The sequence below is a fragment of the Labrus bergylta genome, chromosome 6, assembly GCF_963930695.1.
Source record: "Labrus bergylta chromosome 6, fLabBer1.1, whole genome shotgun sequence".
Classification (NCBI taxonomy): Eukaryota; Metazoa; Chordata; class Actinopteri; order Labriformes; family Labridae; genus Labrus; species Labrus bergylta.
Genome location: NC_089200.1, coordinates 32,168,562 through 32,191,795, shown reverse-complemented (window position 1 = coordinate 32,191,795; position 23,234 = coordinate 32,168,562). Strand labels below are relative to the sequence as shown.

Here is a 23,234-nt window from a genome sequence, read left to right as displayed (position 1 = left end):
AGGTGCACAACCAACGCTACAAACTACAGCAGGATGAGGAATGCTGATGTCCTGCGTTCATGTACGTGTAGTTAAAAGCATGTGCATGTACACACACACACACACACACACACACACACACACACACACACACACACACACACACACACACACACACACACACACACACACACACACACACACACACACACACACACACACACACACACACACACACACACACACACACACACACACACACACACACACACACACACACACACACACACACACACACACACACACACACACACACACACACACACACACACACACACACACACACACACACACACACACACACACACACACACACACACACACACACACACACACACACACACACACACACACACACACACACACACACACACACACACACACACACACACACACACACACACACACACACACACACACACACACACACACACACACACACACACACACACACACACACACACACACACACACACACACACACACACACACACACACACACACACACACACACACACACACACACACACACACACACACACACACACACACACACGATAGCAACACATTCAATGATTTGTACTCAGGACATTTCTTTAATCGCTAACTTCTCTTCAATGATTATAAGAAGTATATAAATACCCCCCGGAGCCCGTACCATGTACTCAGATTACATGTCAGATTATTTCATCTCAGCCCAACGTCGTATAAAAATCATCAGATAAAACGTGTAGATGGTTCATTCCACCTGTTGAGCATCCATTAGTACATAAAAAAATAAGTCTCATAAGCAAAATAAATAGATGCACCTGACGACTGCTTCATCCAGTCAGTGTGACAGAGACTTCGTCCTTCATTTAGTGTGTTCAAGTGCTCCTCAACACAAAGACAAACTGACATCGACATACAACGCAGAGAAAAGATCGTAAACGATACATGGTGCTCATTCATCTCGTACAGCCTCGCTCAGGAACACATGCATATGACATTTGCTATTGCACAGCGATGACATCACAGTATCTCCCTGCATACGTGGAGAGACAAAGGGAGGTCGGTCTTTGGGTTGTCCCTGTCTCTCTCTCTCCTTCACCGCCCTAAACTCCGTTCTTCACCAGCTCATGGACGCCGTTCTCATCGATCATCAGGGTTGGATGAAAGTCTCGTCCTTTCACCAACTCTTCAAGGCCCTTAAAGTCAGCAAAGGACATCGTTAGAGGGTGGACAGGTTAGTTTTTGAACGACATCTGGTATTTTAATTTGAAAAACGCTTTTCCTCCGTACCTCTCCCCCGTAGGACACCAGGGGGGAAATCTCACATTTGATTGGTAGGTCTGTTCCATCCTTCAGGCTGCGTAGGAAAGGAACAAATACAAAGAGGACGAGTTTAAAAAAAAAAAAAAGAAGAGAAGAAACAGAATGAGTGATTGTCTCATGAAAAGGAAAAGGGAGGAAGTTGAAAAGAAGCAGCTGTACGCCGGCGCTGACACAGCTGTTCTTCTACTGCAGCTTGTGATTAGAGAGGCAGAGAATCAGCGCTTCCAAACATGACCAGTGATTAGCCCTCTGACCTGTAACAATCCCTCTCTGGAAGAAAACACATGAATGACGGGTAATGTTGTCTAGCATCTCCTTTCATTGCTCCTGAGAAACTGGAGAAACTTTGCAACACATTGCAGCCATCCAATTATTCCTTTAAAGGTCACATATTCAAAATCCTTTTCTCCATGTTCCTCTAACTCTAATATGTGTCTCTAGTCCGTCTACAAACCCCCCAATGATGAGAAAAGTCCATCCTCTCCATCTTTTGCCTGCTCCACTTTTCAGAAACTGTGTGTTCAAACAGGCCGTTTGGAGATTTTCCCTTCATGACATCACAAAGGGCAGTAACCCCTCCCCCAGGTGGGTGACACTCCCACAGCTAGGTGTTTGTTCTGCCTTCTGAGTCTGCCTTCTCACCATAAACAATAGGACATGGAGCGAGAAAGACCGAGACACACAAGCCCTTCCAGAGAGGGGGCGTGGTCAGACACAGCTCATTTACATATTTAAAGGTACAGACACAGAAACAGCCTGTTCTGAGCAGGGCTGAAATAGAGGGGTTTATAGACATGATCAAATACAGGATCAGAGTGGATTTAGAACAAGAAACTTCACACACATGTTTAGAGGAGCTCTGAGACTTATTTAAACTGAAGAAGGAGGAGAATATGTGACCTTTAAGATAATCATTACAGATATCACTAATCACACATCAGGTAGATTAGGTGTTTTCTAAAGCATCTGCCCGCACAGCTGTATCATGAGACAGGAGAGAAAGCTGATTAAGAAAAGGGTTAGCATTCATGACGCCTGTGCTCAGGTACCATGAATGCTATTAAAGCACATGCTAACTTTAAATAAAAAAATAAAAAAAGGTTGGAATCAACCCTCCCACAAATCAGCAGGTTCATCATTTGTTGCAGAGGTGTCACCAGGAAAGAGTATCTGTCGCCCATTACCCAGCATGCAATACATCATGTGTATTATTAGTAGCAACCATCGGAAAGGGAAACGATCCATCAGCAGCTCATTTTGACTGCACATCATCTGAAGAGGATTTTTTTGAACTGATCCTTGCTGTCGTTTCCTTCATCACCACTGACAATACAAAAGAACAGCTGTGTTCTCGTTTTCAGTGAAGAAGAAAAAGGAAAGAGGACGTCAAGTATCAGCGCTATTGAGTGTGAAGACGTCTGAGCGAGAGGGAGAGGAAGCCAAAAACCCTGTCACCATGCACTGGGTACTGCAGGGGGATAATAATTACTTTCTGGTGCCAGCATCTGAGACACTGCCTGCTGCTCCGTCTCTGGAAACATTGCACGAGACACACAGAAGCACGACCAACATATGAGAGTGTGAGGCTTAAAGAATATCACGTCTTAAATACAGAGAAAAAAGCCTGGTGAATGTATGTTGTGTGGCGTTCATGGCAGAAGTGACCACAGGGAGAACCCTATTGAAGGTGTGTGTGTTGTCACATGACATGCATGATGCTGTGTGTGAGCAGACCTGGGGATGGCGGGCACACGTCTGCCGTTCTCGTCGATGAAGTGGCCCCCGGCGTTGAGCACCCAGCGGTGGTGGAGAGACATGAGGGTGTGTCTGGCCGTGGTGGGCGTGTCCTTTCCTTCCTGACTGTCTGCGTTCTTCAGAGGGGAGAACTCGTCCTCCCGCAGCACCTCGTACACAACAAACTTTCTGTTGGACACACACAGCAGCACATCAGCACACACACACACACCAAAGGGTTGACATGGGCGGCTTTTTGAATGCAGGAATCTCCTCCTAAGGGTTAGGGTTCCTCCTAAACATAAACCGATATTATCACCCAGTATATCGGTCTCTTATTTTCCCATATCGGTCGAGACCTACCCAGAACGTCACATCACTGCTAGTAGCAAGCGGGCAATGGCAGGCAGCAGAGCTAACTAGGATAATGTAGACATCACTCCCTCTCAGGAATAAAACTGCTGAGTGGACATAATTGATATCGACATCTGTATCGGCCCCCGAAAATCTCACATAATCTCATGATTCAGTGTCCTGCTAATCGAAGGCTTCTTATTCATCCTAAAGATGCTGCTAAAGTCAGAGGCGTGTCGCTCGACCATATATGGGCATACTAAGATTCAGTTCAGATAAAAGAGAGCAGACACCAAGTCTGCCGAACAGGCCAGATATGAGGGGAGACGCCACTGAGTGACCCAAGTTGTAGCAGTAACGGCCTACACTATCAGTGCAGCTGTGACTGCTGTCAGGATCAGGGAGTTAGCTACTGTAAGTGAGAGCAGAGGTCACACTAATCTGTAAAGAGGCTGTGACCCTGAGCTTGACTCGGTATGAGATAAGATCAGTACAGTGAGATCAGATCCTGACCTTTAAATCTGACTGAGACGTCTGTACGTCCACAGAGATCTCCATCCACTATGACTCGAGGACTTTACATGCTAAGAGGACTTTGCTGATTCTCTGCTGCACCTATTGCATCAGTGGAAACTCAGCAGCCAGTAGTCATGCTGGTCAGACTTACGATGGCGGCTAAAATGTTCCTGAAATGAAGCACCGTGTAAAAAGCACCCTCGTTAAATCAAAGTCCAACATTGTTTAGACCTCGAGCCGACACTAAAAAGGTCAATGAATAAAACGGTTTACGAGGAACAGGGCTTCACTCCTTCCTGATGAGAGCTGCACACCAACTAACTGCTATTTTTTTTTAGAGTCTCTGATTGGATCAAATTCTGATCAGACTTCATTTTGGAGCAGCGTATCTATTTTTTTAAAGGAGCGGTATGTAACCCCCTAGTGTTTAAAATGGGTACTGCAGTCTAAATTCTAAACATTATAGAGAGAAGTCAGAATCTCTACATTACATACACGGAGCAAATAAATAAAGTTGAACAAACGTGACTAAGAAAAAGGAGAAAGACTTTCTGTTGAAGCTGCCAACTCCACGACTGGAATCCACCAACCGGGCAACATCACCTATTTTTCGTCCATTTCACTGTGAAGTCTTTGCAAACTAACCACGAGGAGCTGCAGTATTTTTCCATCCTTCATCTTTTTCACAGGAATCCTTTCATTAGATGTAAAGTTCTATTAGCGGTGGCATGACTCAAAGCTGATGTCATGACACACTGGAGGAGGAGGTGGAATGAGAGCTCATAAACCTCCGTCCTCCTACAAAGAGGGCTTGGCAGGCTCTGCTCCTGGACCAGACCTCGGAGCAGGAGCAGGAGCAGGAGCAGGAGCAGGAGCAGGACCGGAGCTGGTGCAGAGGGATCGGGTATGGAAAAATGGGTTTGGTTCAAAAAAAAGGAGGGACAGATCAAGGACCAGTCAAACTCCAGACCCGAGGCCTGCCAGAGGAATATATGCAATGTAGTCGCCTCTCAAAAGGGAGCTTCTGATATTCTCTAGACTTGAACGTCTTTCAGTCTGTGCCCGTTTTGAAAAGAAAATACAACAACACACTGAAACTCACTTGGCGAACTGGAAGATGTCAAAGACAAACTTTTCCATTTTGATTCCATTTGGTTTGTCCGGTTTGACGAGTTGACCCTGTGCGTCCACATACGGGATCTTCTTCTGGGCCACGTGGTGCTGCAGCTGCGGCTCGTACTTCCTGATGGAGAAACAGGAAGAAGAAGTTAGGGCGCAGGTTCATCCTTCTACATTTAAAGCATTGGTTCACAACCAGAAGGAGGGGTCAGGCTCTGAGAGTAAAAAGACTAAATATGCACATTTTGAAAACCTGTCAGCAGCTTGTTCCTTCAAAATAAAACACAGACATCTCCTAAAGTAAAGACAGAGTCAGCAGCTTGTTCCTTCAAAATAAAAGACAGACTTCTCCTAAAGTAAAGACAGAGTCAGCAGCTTGTTCCTTCAAAATAAAAGACAGACTTCTCCTAAAGTAAAGACAGAGTCAGCAGCTTGTTCCTTCAAAATAAAAGACAGACTTTTCCTAAAGTAAAGACAGTCAGCAGCTTGTTCCTTCAAAATAAAATACAGACTTCTCCTAAAGTAAAGACAGAGTCAGCAGCTTGTTCCTTCAAAATAAAAGACAGACTTTTCCTAAAGTAAAGACAGTCAGCAGCTTGTTCCTTCAAAATAAAATACAGACTTCTCCTAAAGTAAAGACAGAGTCAGCAGCTTGTTCCTTCAAAATAAAAGACAGACTTTTCCTAAAGTAAAGACAGTCAGCAGCTTGTTCCTTCAAAATAAAATACAGACTTCTCCTAAAGTAAAGACAGAGTCAGCAGCTTGTTCCTTCAAAATAAAAGACAGACATCTCCTAAAGTAAAGACAGAGTCAGCAGCTTGTTCCTTCAAAATAAAAGACAGACTTCTCCTAAAATAAAGACAGAGTCAGCAGCTTGTTCCTTCAAAATAAAAGACAGACTTCTCCTAAAATAAAGACAGAGTCAGCAGCTTGTTCCTTCAAAATAAAAGACAGACTTCTCCTAAAGTAAAGACAGTCAGCAGTTTGTTCCTTCAAAATAAAAGACAGACTTCTCCTAAAGTAAAGACAGAGTCAGCAGTTTGTTCCTTCAAAATAAAAGACAGACTTCTACTAAAATAAAAACAGAGTCAGCAGCGTGTTCCTTCAAAATAAAACAGAGACTTCTCCTAAAATAAAGACAGAGGCAGCAGTTTGTTCCTTCAAAATAAAACACAGACTTCTCCTAAAGTAGAGCTGCTCCATCGGTTTAAACGACTTACTCTACGACGTCTTTGAGGAAAGAGAAGCTAAAGAAGTGGTTGGCCACGTTTCCTGCGTTAAACATCAGTCGGCCGTCGCTGCTGCGCTTCTCGGCGGTTGCCAGGGTGATCTCGCTGTACTCCACCACCTGGTAACGCCCATCCACCTTGCAGACCACACCCACTGCCTCTGTTGGATTGGTTTTCTCCACCACCTGGAAACAAAAGTCACAAGAGTTCTCTACTTAGTGAAGGGCGGAAACGGAAACTCAAGCTACCAAGACGAGAGAGCTTCAAGCTTTAGCTTTAATGATGCTAAATGCTAAGAATAGATGTGTGAGATGGAGATGGGGTTGTGAGGCAGTATATTTAACTGCACAGGAAGGCGTTAAATATGTTTCAAAGTTGAGGTACTTTTATCAATAGGACTTTACATTTTAGACTCGCTGATGTGTATTCTTCTTTGTTTTACAGTCAGTGAGTTAAAGTGTCTCCCCATCTGTTTCCTGCTAATCACAGAGCGTCCTGATGAGGGGGTTTGTGGACAGGGTGGGACGAGGGGGGGGGGGGGGGGGGGGCAGGGAGAAGAAGCCACATGAACTGTAACTCAGCTCAGAGATTTATGAGGGGAGGGTAGGATTCTCTGCTTCGCCACAGAAACTCTTCACGTCACACAGAGAGAAGGGGGTCGGAGCTCAGAAACATCAGAAACAAAGCTCCTCCTCCTCTCCAGATCTTTAACTATCAACACTTCTCCCTTCCAGATTACTCTCTCTCTGCACGCCTCAGCCAATCACCACTAAAACGTTTACAGTGCGTCCAAAATGCTGCCAGATTATTCACCCGAACCAGCCGATGCTCCCACGTATCCCCCCGTTCTCACCTCCCTTCATAAGCTTTCTCTGACTCTTTGTCCTGTTTCTTTTTTCCTCATTCTTTATTGAAACAACATCATATTACAGGCAGTACAACAGCCTAGCAAATTTAATGAATGTTAAAACCCAGCTATCCCTCTAACCACCCTCCTTCCCCCAGACATAATGAACACAGACATAACATCCTTATTCAGTTAGAGGAAGTTCTATATTAAATCTGTCCATAACAACATTGTGTTTGATTGTGCATCAATAACTCTTGTTGATGATATTTCCAGGTAGGAAATGTCCAAAAATATCTGTCCTGTTTCTAAACTAAGGACAGAACTGATTCACCTGATGAACCTTTACATCGTACACACCAGTTGTTCCATCACACGCTGGACGTCGGCTGCACTGACACATTAAACGGTTTGTTTACCAAAGGGAAATAGTTTCACCCTGAAAGCTTCTTTTTCCTGCCCGTTTCCTGAAAGTACGCTCTGTCCACAGAAGAAGAAGAAGGAAAGAGCGGACATCTTCACATTATCTGAGATGAGCACGACGACGGTGAGCAGTTAAAGAAACTCTCAGCGCTGCTCTCACATCTCCTGAAGCTGTAATCAATTCAAGTGTTCAAGTAGAACCACAGGAGACGGCAAAGAGGCCTGTGTCTCCCCCCAGTGGTGATGAGTGAGAGGTGCAGTTGTTAGACAAACTAACCACACCCTGTTGAAGACGATAATCCTGCACCCCCCCCGCCTTTAAGGAGTTCATCTTCAGAACATGTTAATGTTCAACAGCCACCTCATCTTTCTTTCTGCTTGTAACTGTAAAAAACCTGCTGATGACAGAGAAACTGAATCTACCACCGCTTGACTTGTGATCTGCGCTGGTCTTCAGACCACTTTTTAAAGGTCTCAGAATCTACACACTCTTACTCAGTCGTAAAGGAGACAGAGCATTTGTAGCTCGGGCTCCTCGGCTGTGGAACGACCTGCCTGAGGATCTCAGATGAGCTACATCAGTATCTTCTTTTAAAAACACATTTTTATCATAAGGTCTTCTTATAATCCTTGTTTCATCCATGATGTTTTATTTGTTTATCTGTTAACTTTAGCCAATCTTTGTCTCGGTTGTTTCTCTTTTCTCTGTTCATTGGATGATTGCTGCACTGTTGTTTTATTTTTCATGCTTTTTTAATAGTATTTTATTGTTGTTTATTTGACTGTGTCTGTAAAGCACTTTGTGACGTTTGTTTTGATAAGTGCTTTATAAATAAATTTTATTATTATTATTATTATTATTGTCCCGGTCTCAGACTGGGCGGCTTTTAAATCAAGACCACCACTGATCAGCTATTTTTCCTCATTACTGAGATCAGAAGGAAAACGCCTCTTTTTAAAAGAACAAATAACTTTGATTCATTTGTAGTTTGATTTTTATCTCCTTGGTTATGGCTGCAACCTTCCCGGTGTTACAGTCCAAGTTAGTGACACGCCCCCTAAACACAAGATGATGATTTATCTGTGATATTTATGATTCATTTATCGATCTTGCAGCACTCTGGTCTCAGTTAGTTTGGTCTTGACTACAACACTAGTATACGGTCAAAAGAAACACAGCAGCATGTTTCGTCTTTCAGAGTCGTGTCGGCGTACGCGTGAAGGAGGAGACGTTGTGATTTTTTGAAAACGTTACAGTCAGTCTGAAATCTCTCGCCACTCGCTTCAACGTGAACACGCCATTCTGTGGTGGTGTCTGAAGTCTGAGTGAGCGTCATCATACCCTGTGTAGAGAACTCACTGTATCCCACAATGCACTGGGAAAAGTAGAGTACAGCCGATGTTCACTGCAATATATCCGATCATGCATTGCTGTGGCGTTTGAGTTGATGGCTCTGCTGAGCGAGGTGTGTCTGAAATGTTTTCTATAACTCCCTCTAGAGGGACGAGGAGTGAGGGAGCGAGCGAGGGAGGGCGTGGACTTTCTCTGATTATTTGTCTTTAATCAGTGAAACCTTATCTTGATGTTTTGACTTCCTGCTCGGGTGAAAGGTAAGAGAGTTTATCATGTTTGCAGGAGCAGATTAATGAAGAACAAGTTTATCAAAGTGCCTTATCAGCGGGACGTGATAACAACAGCTGGTCATATCCCCGCCGTGCAAACAAGAGAGATTATTGGACGCTGGGTAAAGAAAGAGAGGGTGACATCATCATGACATAACAGCTGATTCCTCTTAGGGGGAACACACACGAGGCCCAGAAGTCCGGTACCCTGCTGAAGCTCGACCTCAAAGCCCGACCGATTAATCAGCAGGCCGATATCAGCACATCATGTGACCACTTTACTATCTGCCGATGTAACTTTAATCCATTTCTAAGTCAGGTTTAGTGTTTCAGAGCACTGTTGTTATTCTGACCAATGAAAGCTTTTTCTTCAACTGTAACAATAAATCATGTCATCTTTATAAATCTGTTTCACAAAGTGTTTGATGGATCGCTATAACTGAGTGTTTGTCTATCTCTAAAGATTCACAAGAGAAAGTAGACAGATATCGGCCTCAAACATCCCGTATCAGTTGGGCTCCTACTTCACATCCTTGAAAATACCCTGAATGCAGAAAACAAATATAAAGACATAAAGAGCAGAACGAGTGACCAACCTTGGCTCCACAGTCCGCTCCCTTCTGCACACAGAAACCAACGAAGGCGGGGTCAGCCACTTTGACCAGGATGTTATCCACACAGTACACATGGATGGATTCAACGCCCCTCCGCTCCATGTCCCCCATGATGCCCTGGTGCCCCAAGGCTCTGTAGAGACCCCCGTTTCCATCTGAAACACAGACACACACACTTATAGAAAACACTTCACCATCCAGATGTTACATGTGGTGCAGTGAGGGAGGGGGCTTACCGGGGGCCATGGCGAGCTTCCCCTTGTTCTCCAGGATGATCTTTCCTTGGTAGTCCATGGCGGGGAGCATGCCCTGCTGGAAGAAGACCACGTTGTCCTTGCCCAGGCCAAAGAAGTTGTGTTTTGAGAAGAAGTCCTTTGTGGACTGTATCGTCCTGCCACTGGTCATGATGTACCTGAAGGCAACACAGAAGCAGCCTGAGAGTTATGTCATCTACACGCTGCTTTCATTTATGTAACAGAAACACACCAGGTAGCTGATGATAGATGTTGTTTATGTTTGTTTGATTTTTTTTGTTTTGATTTTTTTTTTATATATATTTTTTATTACATTTTTGAACAAGCAGGACAAAGAAACATACACATGACAGCAGGGACTTAAATGATCAAATTAAAAGATCACATAGGATTTAAAAACAATCCAAACAAGACAGTGTCATACATGGACAAATCTATATCACAGATTTCAGACATGATGGAACAGGGAATATACAACATAAGCAAGACGTTGTTTATGTTTATAGTCGAGGAGACGAGACCTGCAAATCAGCAGAGCTCAACCTGAGCGAGAGAACTTTAGTCCATGACAAACAATAAAAGTGAACGACTTCCTTATAGAACTAGAGCTGCTGATGATGTGTCCTATGTGTTATATGAGCTCCACTGCCTTCCTGCTATCTGCATCATTAAGTTTTCAAACTGTCCTTGGATCCAGTCCACAGGGAACTAATCCTTTTTTAACTTCCTTCACTGAGTTTCTTTTGATGCTGGCAGAGATTTGACCCACTTAGTCATCATCATCAAACACAACTAAGGCAGCTTTCGTTCTGAATAGAAAACAGACTGAAGGGGGGGGGGGGGGGGGGGGCTGTGCAGGAAGACGTGTCCTTGTTTCTGCACTTTAACCAAACCGGCACACTCTCATCACACCACCATCACATCCTGCTGTCTTACCAGGGAATGCAGCACTTGACTTTGTGCTTCTGCTCAGCCAGCTGCTGCAGCTTCAGTATGCGCTCAGCCTGGATCTGGAAGAGGGTCTTGTGGGACGGCAACCCCACGTCATACATGCCTTTGGGGTACGAGACCCCCAGTCTGGTCCCCTGGCCTCCAGCCAGCAGCAGCACGGCAACTTTACTCTGAGAGATGCAGTGCAGACCTACAGGAGGAAAAGACCAAGAAGAGTTCTCATTAAAGCAGATCATAAACAGAACCCGTCAGCAAAAACGAGCTACATGCTGTTTTGTCCCTTCAGGCTCCCCGTAGATAATCGTCCTCAGTGTCTCCCTGTAGTCTCAGTGATGTAAAAGAAGAACACTGCTGCATCTTTGAATGTCTCATTTCACTTTAACAAACTCTCAGACAGCTCAGCTGACCAGTCCAAAGTAATATCCACCTTATGACATCACACATTGACCTTATGACATCACACATTGACCTTATGACATCACACATTGACCTTTGTTACCATTCCTTTCAGCTGTTTAACTTCAGTTTGGGATCCCTAACCACTTCCTGTTTCTGTGCTTAACTTCATGTCCTAACCTTCACTCTACAGGAAGGGCCTTCAAAATAAAAGCACACAGCAAGTTAAGTACACTCAGCTTAAGACAGTACAAAATTTCTAAATAAAAGCCCAACAATTTCTTAATTTTCAAAAGTGAAATAATGGAAGAGTCCGCCTTAAAAGCATCCAATGAGAGCAACGCGTTAAGACTCAGCTCTTTCTGTGATTCCTTCAGGTCAGTTCTGATTTTTAGAAGAGGCGGTAAGAAACGGTCCTGACACTGAAGAGTTCCTGTTCTCTTCTGACTGATGGAGGTCAAGAGGTCAGGAGGACGCAGACCTGATGACACCAACAAACATTGAGGGGTTTAAAGTGAGTGATGCAGTGCGTGCACGTGGAATCATCACTGTAGTTCATGAGGAGTTTAAAATCGTTTGAGAGCTCTGATCATAAAATCCAACATGCAATTTGACATTGTCTCTGATAAATGACAAACGCCCAGCGCTTTACGACTTGTCCTCCTGGACTCTGGCGAAAATACCCACACACACACACACACACACACACACACACACACACACACACACACACACACACACACACACACACACACACACACACACACACACACACACACACACACACACACACACACACACACACACACACACACACACACACACACACACACACACACACACACACACACACACACACACACACACACACACACACACACACACACACACACACACACAAATCAGAACCAGATGTTTGCGTTCTCCCCCAGGACGACCTCAACACACTCCTAAACGTGTGTAAAGTTGCGCAAAGAATCATAGACGTCAGACCTACGCAGAGACTGGGGAGGGTTTGTTTTTAAAGTTTCTGATGGGGCCGTCCTGATTGGCTACTTCATACAGACTTAATTTGAATGTGATGTTTGTGCATCAGCCTCAATGATCAGCACAGGGTTTCATCCTCTATGTTCCTCTCTCTCATCAGCTGTGAGTCATCACTTTGTATTTCAGCGTGAGTCAACTACAACACTTATAGGTGTATCAGTATCACTCCAGGTTTAACTGGCCAGGGCTTACCAGAGAATGTGTATTAGCTCACAGGTGTTCTGCTACTGTCTGAACCTGTAAATGTTAAATATCCTCTTCCTTCACCCTTCACTGGATGATGATGTAATTAGTTTGAGTGAGCTCACCTTCCAGCTCCCAGTCTTTAAGACTCTCCCTGTCCCTCGTCACACTCCCGAGCACCTCCCTGGGCACCGGCTCCATACGGGCGTCCATCTTCTCCTGCTTGCTGCTGCCGGATGTCTCCATGGCACTTTTGAAGAATCCATTGATCTCCTGAAAGTCCATGACCTGCAGCTCCTGGACGAGGTCGCCCTGCTCCTCCGGGCTCAGCTCGGTCCAGAACTGCATTAGGTGAAGTTGGCCGGCTTTGGCCAGCTTCTGGGAAAGTCCGCTGGTACTCGGGTCCATGATCAGCAGTGCTTTTTTTATGAAATCTGCCACCCTGAAACACACAGGATAACCGGGGATGACTGGTACATTTTAGTTTCTGTTTCTGGAGAAGAGTATTTTTAACTTCTTGTAAAACCAGCATTGTGAAACCAGCATAACCAGTGAAGATACTTCTGGAATGTGTGATGAATTTAATTTGAACTCACACCCTCAATGAGCAGCTCGCTGGACCAGGAAATCATCACAACACATGAACACATCACAGGAGGGATCTTTGAGTCTACCACCAATTATTACAATAAAAATGATTTAAAAGTTATTAGCTGTAACAAATCAGCATGGTACGAATACTCATACTTTCAGATTCTTGGTTCCCAGAAGGTTTAGTCTTCAGTCGGGACTTTAAGTGAAGATGTTTTTATCTCACAGAAGAAGAGCCTACATTACGTGGTAGCAGAGACGCTGTTAAAGGCAGCTCATACTAACCTCTGTAATTCACATTAAACGTGTTCCCTGTGCACACTCAGTTCAAATCCTTGTTTTTAGCGGCTGTGTTCAGCATGAGCAGGATGATGATGGTGACAGCAGAGCAGAGAGCAGCTCACGGCGGATTCAACTCTGCACAATCATAACAAAATGTTAAATGACTTATTCAAATCTTACCTCTGACAAGTGTCCCTCTTCTCTTAATAACCTAAAGTCAATGCCTGCCGACGTCTGTGGGGTTGCTCGTCCTGGTTATGACGCCTCCCACCCGGACTACACCTCCTGTTACGTCATGTTTGACGTGGCATTCGCTGCGGCGCCGAAGGAGTGTGGGCGGTGTTGCTTTCAGGGACTGCTCGTAAATGTAACCACTTCTGATCCTGATGTCAAAGTGTAATTGTGTAAAAAAAAAAAAAAAAAACAGAACTTGTTGTCATGGAAACTGAAAGCTTACAAACACAGTTGTGTGAGGTAACTTTAAGTACTTTTACTCAGTGTTATATTTCAGTTTAGTTTGTATGTCACTACTTCAGGGGGTCCCATATTTTTCAGCTTGCAACCCCAAAAATAATGGTCCCAGAGACAGGGACTCCCCCATCCCTGAGACTGTGGAACCCCCTCCCTGTCCCAGAGACCGTGGACCCCCCCGTCCCAGAGACTGTGAACCCCCTCTTGTCCCAGAGACCATGGACCTCATAAAAATGTGAGAAATAAACACACGTGTTTTAATGTTCCTGTGTACTGAGCAGCAGACACATGCGGTGCAGCTTCATTTACAAACTTACATTTGAAGTTTTTGTAGTATTTATTTTTTTAATTTGTATTGTGAAACCACACTCCATTTCAGTAGGTGGCGGTAATGCGCCTTTAAACCGCCATTAAAAAAAACGAAGAAGAAGACTTGTTGTGGTCCTTCTCCTAGCTAAACAGTAGTTAGCTGCTCTTCGTTTATTTGTGTTTCGTTTTAGACTCGTTGTTTTTTTGTGACAGCCAAAGGAAATGAAGAAGTTTTTCGAGGACATTAAGAAAGATGTTAAATTTAAGTCTGCGGGACCCGGGAAGAAACTAACGGATGACACAAGGTAAATAAAAGCCAAACTTTGCTCAGCTGCTACATCGTTAGCCACGAAGCTAACTGTCATAGCTGTGTACGGTTTGCAGAAATGGGAAAAGTCATGGACGACTGCTGGTCATTAATGGTTATAAAGGGTTTATAATAGCATGTCGTTATGTTTACTACTCTGATAATAGTATATATGTTTTAAACGGGCCTCTCCGCTGTTGTTAGCGTCGTTATATAATAACATCCACAGTTAGACAGGTAATCCACGAAGAAGAAGATTACTCAGTCAGAGTACTAAGGGACTTAACCTAAGTGACGTCATGGAGACAGTCAGTCTACTACTCAATACTGCCAGAACCAGACTCATGATGAACAGACAGAAACCTGGAACAGAACCAGACTCATGTTGAACAAACAGAACCAGACTCATGTTGAACAGACAGAAACCTGGAACAGAACCAGACTCATGTTGAACAAACAGAACCAGACTCATGATGAACAGACAGAAACCTGGAACAGAACCAGACTCATGTTGAACAAACAGAACCAGACTCATGATGAACAGACAGAACCAGACTCATGATGAACAAACAGAACCAGACTCATGATGAACAAACAGAACCAGACTCATGTTGAACAAACAGAACCAGACTCATGATGAACAAACAGAACCAGACTCATGTTGAACAAACAGAACCAGACTCATGATGAACAAACAGAACCAGACTCATGTTGAACAAACAGAACCAGACTCATGATGAACAGACAGAAACCTGGAACAGAACCAGACTCATGTTGAACAAACAGAACCAGACTCATGATGAACAAACAGAACCAGACTCATGATGAACAGACAGAACCAGACTCATGATGAACAAACAGAACCAGACTCATGATGAATAAACAGAACCAGACTCATGTTGAACAAACAGAACCAGACTCATGATGAACAAACAGAACCAGACTCATGTTGAACAAACAGAACCAGACTCATGATGAACAAACAGAACCAGACTCATGTTGAACAAACAGAACCAGACTCATGATGAACAGACAGAAACCTGGAACAGAACCAGACTCATGTTGAACAAACAGAACCAGACTCATGATGAACAAACAGAACCAGACTCATGTTGAACAAACAGAACCAGACTCATGATGAACAGACAGAACCAGACTCATGATGAACAGACAGAACCAGACTCATGATGAACAGACAGAAACCTGGAACAGAACCAGACTCATGTAGAACAAACAGAAACCTGGAACAGATCCAGACTCATGATGAACAAACAGAACCAGACTCATGTTGAACAGACAGAACCTTGGAACAGAACCAGACCCGATCCTAAACAAAAGTCTCTTCATTTTGTTTCTTGTCCTCATCACTCTGTAGTGAGAAGCAGAAGGCCGTGCAGAGCAGCTCGAGTGCCAAGAATAACCGTTATGCTCCCAGTGATGGAGCCAAGATGGCGGGAGCTGCAGCCCTGGCCAGGATCGAACAGCATCAGAGGCCGAAGGTCCACACCTCTCAGGACGCGATCAGGAACCAGGGTGAGACTCTTACTGGTGTCTGATATGAAACTAAGGTCATCGCTCACACTTCTAACATGCTTTGAGTAATGTTTCTCCTTTCTTTACACGTTATAATGAAGATTCAGATATTATTACTCCCTTTATTTTGATGCTCTGTTATGCACTCTGTTGACCGGCTGCAGTAAAACGAGAGCTGGAGGCGGAGGCAGCTGCACTGGCTGAAAAAGAAAACGTGGCTGCAGCAGAGGTCGGTATGCAGTACAGCTGTAAGACACCATGAGCATCATCAGTGATCAGTATTTAATGTGATGATATGGGGGAATTCTCTACAGGGGTCCAAAGTGCCGGTGAAGGATCCCGCCTGCCTGTCGGTGTCAGGTGTGTATTTCACCTGCCCACTAACTGGAGCCATTCTGACTAAGAGTGAGAGGGAGGTTCACATTAAAGAGGCCATCTTAATGGTATGTCCCAAAACCCGTCTTCACTGTTTGTCGTTTAGGGTCAAATGTAAACTTCTCTGCTTCATGTGAACATGGCTGACTCCTGTTGATTCAACATGAACTGTGTTTTGACTGTCAGCGGTTTGAAGAGGATGAAGTGGAGGCCTCTGTTATGATGATCCACACGTTCAACAAAGACCGGGAGAAAGTCAAGGCCGCCGTGGACATCATAAGCAAGTAAGGCCTGGAGATTTAAAATATCTTAAACAATGTTGAAAACCTGAGAGAGTCGACACATGATGACAGATAATGACAGATTAACAGTTCATATCGTGTGTGGAGAGCAACGAGACGGACTCAGCACGCATCACACTAACACATTCATTCACTAGTCTCCACTCTCAGGACTCGTCATCCCACGCCGTCAAACGCCACTAAAGAGTAAACAAACATTGTGGTCGAGCTAATTGCTTTTCATTCAAAATTTGAGATTATATGTTTTTTTGTTTTTCTTAACTTTATTGTTTTTTTTAATGAAATAAAATTGACAAATAAAAAAAATAATAATAATAATTGTGGCTAGCTGTTAGCTCCCTGTGGTTTCTTTTTACAGACATGTTGTTGCTCCTCCGTTTGTGACGTCCATCTAACTTTAAGCTTCGCGTTTGCTGTCGTCGCCATGGTGATGTTTGTTCCTGCTTCAGTCAGCTTGCTTCCTGATTGGCTCTTGTTTCGTTCCACGTGACAATCCACAGAGTGCGTGCTTGGCCGTCCTCGGTGTTCTCCCCCCACACAACAGGATTTCTAACAATAAATATTGCACATGTTTAATATTTACTGTTTTAAATCAGGGCGGCTCATGATCGTCGTCGGAGCAGATCGAGGAGGTTAAAATCAGTCTTAACAGACCTCACACCACGGGAACATCTGGCAAGATAATCAGGCTTTTGCTGACTTTGGTCAGAAGGGGGGAGTCGGTTATCTTGTAGTGTGCCCCCAGCTTTAGACACTCTGTCACTTATAGGAGGTAGAGGATTGTCTTCCAGATAAGGCTGCCTCTGACGTCACACAGGGTCAAACATCTGCATGAACTGACTGTGATATTAAGTATTGTCATGTGTTTCTATGACAGGTATGTTGATAACATCTGTAAGAATCCCACAGAGGAGAAATACAGGAAGATCAAACTCAGCAACAAGGTGTTCCAGGTGTGTCTGCAGAATCCACCTCCAACATTCATGAATATGACGACCGTCTTCCTAAATACCACGATGGGAAAGTACGATCGTATTTGTTTTGTTTTCATGCTTCTGTTTTTTTTTTTATTTCAGGAGAAGGTTAACTGTGTGGAGGGCAGCAGAGAGTTCCTGCAGGCCTTGGAGTTCACAAGCCTCATGCTTCCTGTAGAGGGTCAAGGTAAACAGATCCTTACAACACGCTGCGAGAGTCTATGTTCAAAATAATAATAATGATAGACTGAGTATATAAAGCCCCTTTAAGGGACCCGAGGATGCTTTACATGGTGGAGGGACGAGACAAAAAAAAAAGAACTGAGGGAGCAGAGGATGGAGAGGCGGAGTTCAGGGAGGTGGTTTGAGAAGTCTTTTTGAAAGATGGAGCAATGTGGATGTCTGAGGCGAGGGTGCTCCAGGGGGTGGGGGGGTGGGTCGTTGTGAAGCTGAAGACTCTGTTTCCATAGGGGCGGAGTCTGGTGTGTGGGATGGAGAGAAGGCCAGCGTCTGAGGACCGTAGAGGTTTCAGGATGTGGTGTGGTGGTGTAAGAGAGGAGGAGTATTCTGATTCAGGATCTAATTGGGAGCCAGAGGAGGTGGATGATTGTTGGGGTGATGTGCTGCCAGGTCTTGGTAGAGTGGAGTTTTGGACCTTTGCTGGTCACCCCAGATAGGACTCCATTACAGGCGTAATGAGGGCTTCTGCCACAGAGTTGGGGAGTAATGGCTGGAGTCGAGAGGTTTTTTTTAATTGAAGAAGGCAGATTTAGTGACAGATCTGACTCGGGATTGGAATGAGAGGTGGCGGACCTCAGAGGACGGGGGGCGGAGCACCCGTCAACTTCCAGTAAAATATCTCAAACCTTCCTGAGCAGTGCCTCTGAGGCCTCACAACCATGAGCTCAGTTTATGTGTTATTGAGTTTGAGAAAATGCATCATTACGTTCTGTTCTCTCCTGGAGATCAGAAGAGGACGAGGAGTTCCTGGTGTTACTGGAGCAAAGTCCAGATGCCCTGGAGTTGATGAAGGAGAGGAGGGATCGTCTCCTGAGAGGAGAGCCAGTCAGAGCTCAGCTGGACAGACAGCCGCAAGCATTCAAACCGTCTCCCAACGCCCAGCGCTTCGAGCTGCCTTCAGAATTCTACAACCTGACGGCGGACGAGCTGAAGAAGGAGCAGCAGCAGAGGTACAACGTCCTCGGACCCTGTACTGACTCTAGTCTTGTTTGTTGTTCATATCAGAATCTTTGATCCGTCCTTCGTGTTTTCCAGGAGCGACTTGGTGGAGAAGAACGCCATGCTGCGGACAAAGGCCATGAGGGAGAAAGAGGAGCAGAGGGAGAGAAGGAAATACAACTACACGCTGCTCAGGATCCGACTGCCTGATGGAAACCTGCTGCAAGGTACCGTACGCTAACGTCTGCTCTTCAAAGGTCAAAGGTCAAATCCACTTTACTCACCGTGTCATGCTGTTGTTGTCTTTTAAATCAATTCAGAACAATGAAAAAAAACAGCGTGTGAAAATCCCTGATAGGAATGAGTCAGTAAAGATGATGTGTCACCCCCAGGGACCTTCTATGCGTGGGACCGGCTGTCCATGCTGTTTGCGTTCGTACGGGAGTCCCTGGTGGACGGCTGGCAGCCCTTTGAGCTCATCGCTCCTGGGAGTCAGAAACTCCAGGAGTCAGAAGAAGTGGCTCTGGCAGAGTGTAACTTGGTGAGTGGAAACCAGAGAGACCATCCAGATTCATTGATTTATCTTGACAGATAGTAGTAGTAGTAGTAGTAGTAGTCGTAGTAGTAGTCGTCGTAGTAGTAGTTGTAGTAGTAGTAGTCGTAGTAGTAGTAATCATTTATTTCGGTCAGAAGGAAAAACAAAAAGATTTTGACTGAAAAGGTGTAGGCTTAAGCTTTACCTTATAACACCTACCCTTGTTACAAATCTTATTATTTAAGACACTACTAGTTTGGTTACAAAAAACAAAACATATCAGAACAAAATTTGTTCCGAGAATTTCTTTCAAAACAAAACAAATGAAACAAACAAAAAACAAAACAGAAGTCACACTCACAAAAAATAATCAAACCGACCTTTTATATTTGTTAAACACCATTTTAAACAAAACAAAACAAAACAGGTAACGTTAGCATCAATCAGAAGTATGGACTGGAGATACTCGACTGGGACTGGAGTCACAGATTTGATGACTCAAAGATACTTGAGATTTCAAAGTGTTTGTTATTTTAGGGCCCTTTGATTTCCGTCATGAGAATCAACTGGAAATGCAGAATATTGTGGAGGTTGCCATGGAGATGAAAGACTTGGGGCTTACTTGTGACTTGCAGATCATTGACTTTGTCCCACCTGAAATGAAATAACATAAACTCACTGCTTTATTTCATTGGGTGATATTCAACCCATCGTAGAACCATCTTTAGTGGGAACAGAAAGGGTTTTATGTTCTGTTCCTGCTGTTAAACATGTTGAACTGTTCCTGAATGTTTTCCCCCTCAGGTCCCTGCAGCTCTCCTCACATTCTCCTTGGATGCAGCTGTGCAGGCGGACATCGCCGCCGCGGGTGGAAAGGGTGCCGCTCTCCTCAAACCAGAGCTGCTGAAAACCATTCGGACCCTCAGCTGAGCAGGATCTGAACATCCCCTGCTGCCCCTCCCCCTCCCCCAGAGTGTCTGGGATGGAACTGCCCCCTCGCAGACGACTAGTGATCAGCTTATTTTTTACAAATATTAAAGTCAGTAGCAGTGCACGCTTACGTGCTTGTTTTACTGAGCGTACCCTTCTTCCTCGATGATGAGGAGAACGTCACACTAAAGACCGCCTCAGTAGAACATGGTGTTGAAGGAAGCTCGACGACCCGGTAGAGGGAAGGTGGAAGTGAAGGACAGGTGTTGTAGTGAGTGAATGTACATACTGTGCTGTCAAACCCGACAGTCCAGCAGTCAGGTAGATCTCACATGTTGAGAGGCCGTGATTTAACCGTGTCAACACTACGCCCCCTCCTTTGAAGTCTGCTGGATTAACAGTGATCCTCTCTGGCTGTACAGGCATGTAGAAGGAAATCCAGTTCCACAGTGGTCCCAGTACGTGTGGTGAGATCCTGTCGTTGGCTTGAATGCTGCTTTAGTGTAAGACGCTGCTGGATGTCTGCAGAGTAAGTGAAAAGTGATGTCTGTAAACTCTTGGTTATGATCATCCTCTTCTGTTTGTGAGTGAATGTGACCCTCCTGTGTTTACAGCAAAAGGGGCGGCCATGTTTTTAACAATGTGACGGAGACTAGTACAGAATGATGCTTGTGTATTTGACCTCTGGTAATTGTTAATCGGTTTAATTGTTGAGGCTCGCAGCAGCAGCTTCATGTATACAGCTAAGTCTAGCATGCAGGCGGGCGGGGACTTCCTTTCTGTTGTGAAAGCTGGTGCCCTGACCTCGGTATGTGTACCCGCTGCGGTTACCTGGAGGTGAAGTATTTATTTTCTTTCTGACATACAGCCCCACTGAACTCAAGGATGTTCAATGTGTAAGCATCATCTTTCCCCTCAAACATGTTTCTGTTTCTTCAGTTCATAAGTTTGCAGGTAAATCTGTAACGCCATGTGTCTCCTGTGATTGGTCATTGAAGATTTCAACACGCCTACCTCCCCTCGCTCGTCCGTCTCAGACGTCACATGTCCGTTTTGCACAACCATGCACATGCACCAACAGATCCTATCCTTACTTGTACAGTCACAGTTTAGCTGCTGGGAGAGGACCCCGTGTGAGCACTCCTCCAGGTATTCAACAGAACGGTGTTGTTGTTTAAAGGCATAGCAACCTTAACTCCTGATGTACTGAGTTGTATTATCTGACTTTTAACCTGCCTGTAATAAACACTGCTTGCATCTTTTGTTTAATAAACAGAGTTACGAGAAGAGTCTTTATTTTTTTAAGGTTTATTTGGGGGGGGTTTAATGCCTTCATGTAGAGTCAGGATGGGTGATATCCAGAAATCAGAGAGAGAGAGAGGAGGAATGACATGCAGGAAAGAAGCTAGAGGTCAGACTTGAACCCAGGCCGCCCGTCTGCCTCCGTACATGAGGCGCTCGAAGTAACCACTAGGCTACCGGCGCTCCCGAACACTCATTATTTAATAACTTCAATCTGCACCTCAACGGAAGCATTCTTAAAAAGCAGCAGTAACCGACAAAATGTACGTATTGGAAGCATCAGTATGCTTTACAGTCTAGTGTTCAACATTTAGAAGGAGTTAGAGGTCACATCCTCCTCCTCCCCTTCAACCAGTTTAAATAAGTCTCAGAGCTCCTCAAAACGTGTGAAGTTTCTTGTTCTAAATCCACTCTGATCCTGCTCAGGTGTCTCGGTCTTTCTCGCTCCATGTCCTATTGTTTACGGTGAGAAGGCAGACTCAGAGGGCAGAACAAACACCTAGCTGTGGGAGTGTCACCCACCTGGGGGAGGGGCTACTGCCCTTTGTGATGTCAAATTTGAACCATTTTGGACCACTGCTGTGGTTTAAAGTTTGTCAGCCCCCTACTGGTCTTTTCCCTGCCTTTTTGTAAAGTGTCTTGAGATAAAATTTGTTATGAATTGGCGGCGCTATGCAAATAAAGATCGATTGACAAGTCAGCTCAAAATAATGGAAAAAACAAATTCAAATTTGCCTACAGGCGAGATTAACCTGACTTTACACTAAGCAGCAGCCTCCGTTGTTGATGCTAGAGTTGCTAGAGTTTAAAATCCTGCAGTTCCTCGAGTGTCCACTAGAGGCTGGCTGCAGAAGCACAGGAAGTCACATACACACCCATTCTAAAAAGCCTGTTTTCACAGCAGAGATTAACATGTTTACAGCCTGGTTCAAAAAACCAAATAAGTGTGATTAGCTCATGTCTCGATGGACACACACTGTACGGGGGGGTGAATGTTTTGATGACTCATCAGTTTTGATTTGATGAAGGAACAGACGGGGGATGTCACTCAGGTTTCTTCCAGTCATATTTACAGTTTATGGTTTAAGCTCAAAACTGGTCTTGGTCTCAAGACCACTTCTTCTCGTCTCTGCGTCTAAATCATTTTTACTCGGTCTCGTCTCGGTCTCAGACTGGGTGGACTCTGGATTTTAAATCAAGACCACCCCTGACAGGCTATTTCTCCACATAATTAATCTGTAGTTTGATTTTTATCCCCCGGTTACATCTGCAAACCTCCCGGTATTACGGTCTAAGTCAGTGACACGCCCTCCAAACACAAGATGATGTTTCATTAATCTTTATGGTCTTGGCCTGGTATCTGTCTCGATCCCTAAAAGGTCTCGGCCTGGTATCTGTCTCGATTCCTCAAGGTCTCGGCCTGGTATCTGTCTCAATCCCTAAAAGGTCTCGGCCTGGTATCTGTCTCGATTCCTCAAGGTCTCGGCCTGGTATCTGTCTC

At 44.6% G+C, this 23,234-nt stretch overlaps 2 protein-coding genes across 4 annotated transcripts; one reads left to right on the top strand and one right to left on the bottom strand.

The window, feature by feature from the left end:
- Positions 1–612: 612 nt before the first annotated feature.
- uap1 (UDP-N-acetylglucosamine pyrophosphorylase 1) lies at positions 613–13,846 on the bottom strand. Of its 3 annotated transcripts, none has more exons than XM_020653519.2 (11): positions 13,697–13,846; positions 12,769–13,085; positions 11,003–11,207; positions 10,049–10,224; positions 9,795–9,967; positions 6,297–6,490; positions 5,060–5,200; positions 3,088–3,276; positions 2,843–2,884; positions 1,321–1,387; positions 613–1,226 (listed from the first exon to the last, which is right to left on the bottom strand). In XM_020653519.2, the coding sequence occupies exons 2-11, from the start codon at positions 13,049–13,051 to the stop codon at positions 1,134–1,136; spliced, it is 1,563 nt and encodes a 520-aa protein (XP_020509175.2). In that variant the 5' UTR covers positions 13,052–13,085; positions 13,697–13,846; the 3' UTR covers positions 613–1,133. The 3 variants fall into 3 exon arrangements, with proteins under 3 accessions (XP_020509175.2, XP_020509176.2, XP_020509177.2); XM_020653520.3 differs by lacking the exon at positions 13,697–13,846 and adding an exon at positions 13,520–13,675; XM_020653521.2 differs by lacking the exon at positions 2,843–2,884.
- A 561-nt stretch (positions 13,847–14,407) lies between these two features.
- On the top strand, positions 14,408–21,718 carry ubxn6 (UBX domain protein 6). Its single transcript, XM_020653536.3, has 11 exons — positions 14,408–14,601; positions 15,979–16,136; positions 16,301–16,365; positions 16,451–16,579; positions 16,698–16,795; positions 17,691–17,766; positions 17,890–17,974; positions 18,758–18,977; positions 19,063–19,193; positions 19,359–19,507; positions 20,306–21,718. Exons 1-11 carry the CDS (start codon positions 14,519–14,521, stop codon positions 20,429–20,431), a joined length of 1,320 nt encoding a protein of 439 aa, XP_020509192.1. The 5' UTR covers positions 14,408–14,518; the 3' UTR covers positions 20,432–21,718.
- The last annotated feature ends 1,516 nt before the right edge of the window (positions 21,719–23,234 follow it).

Excerpts from the sequence above, each read along its gene's own strand:
- uap1 (XM_020653519.2), bottom strand. The coding sequence starts at position 13,051 with ATGGACCCGAGTACCAGCGGACTTTCCCAGAAGCTGGCCAAAGCCGGC. Across the intron at positions 9,968-10,048 it reads GAAGCTCGCCATGGCCCCCG|ATGGAAACGGGGGTCTCTAC; the intron begins GTAAGCCCCCTC and ends TCTGTGTTTCAG. Across the intron at positions 5,201-6,296 it reads TTCCTCAAAGACGTCGTAGA|GAAGTACGAGCCGCAGCTGC; the intron begins GTAAGTCGTTTA and ends TTTCTCCATCAG.
- ubxn6 (XM_020653536.3), top strand. The coding sequence starts at position 14,519 with ATGAAGAAGTTTTTCGAGGACATTAAGAAAGATGTTAAATTTAAGTCT. Across the intron at positions 16,796-17,690 it reads GCCGTGGACATCATAAGCAA|GTATGTTGATAACATCTGTA; the intron begins GTAAGGCCTGGA and ends TTTCTATGACAG. Across the intron at positions 19,508-20,305 it reads CTCTGGCAGAGTGTAACTTG|GTCCCTGCAGCTCTCCTCAC; the intron begins GTGAGTGGAAAC and ends TTTCCCCCTCAG.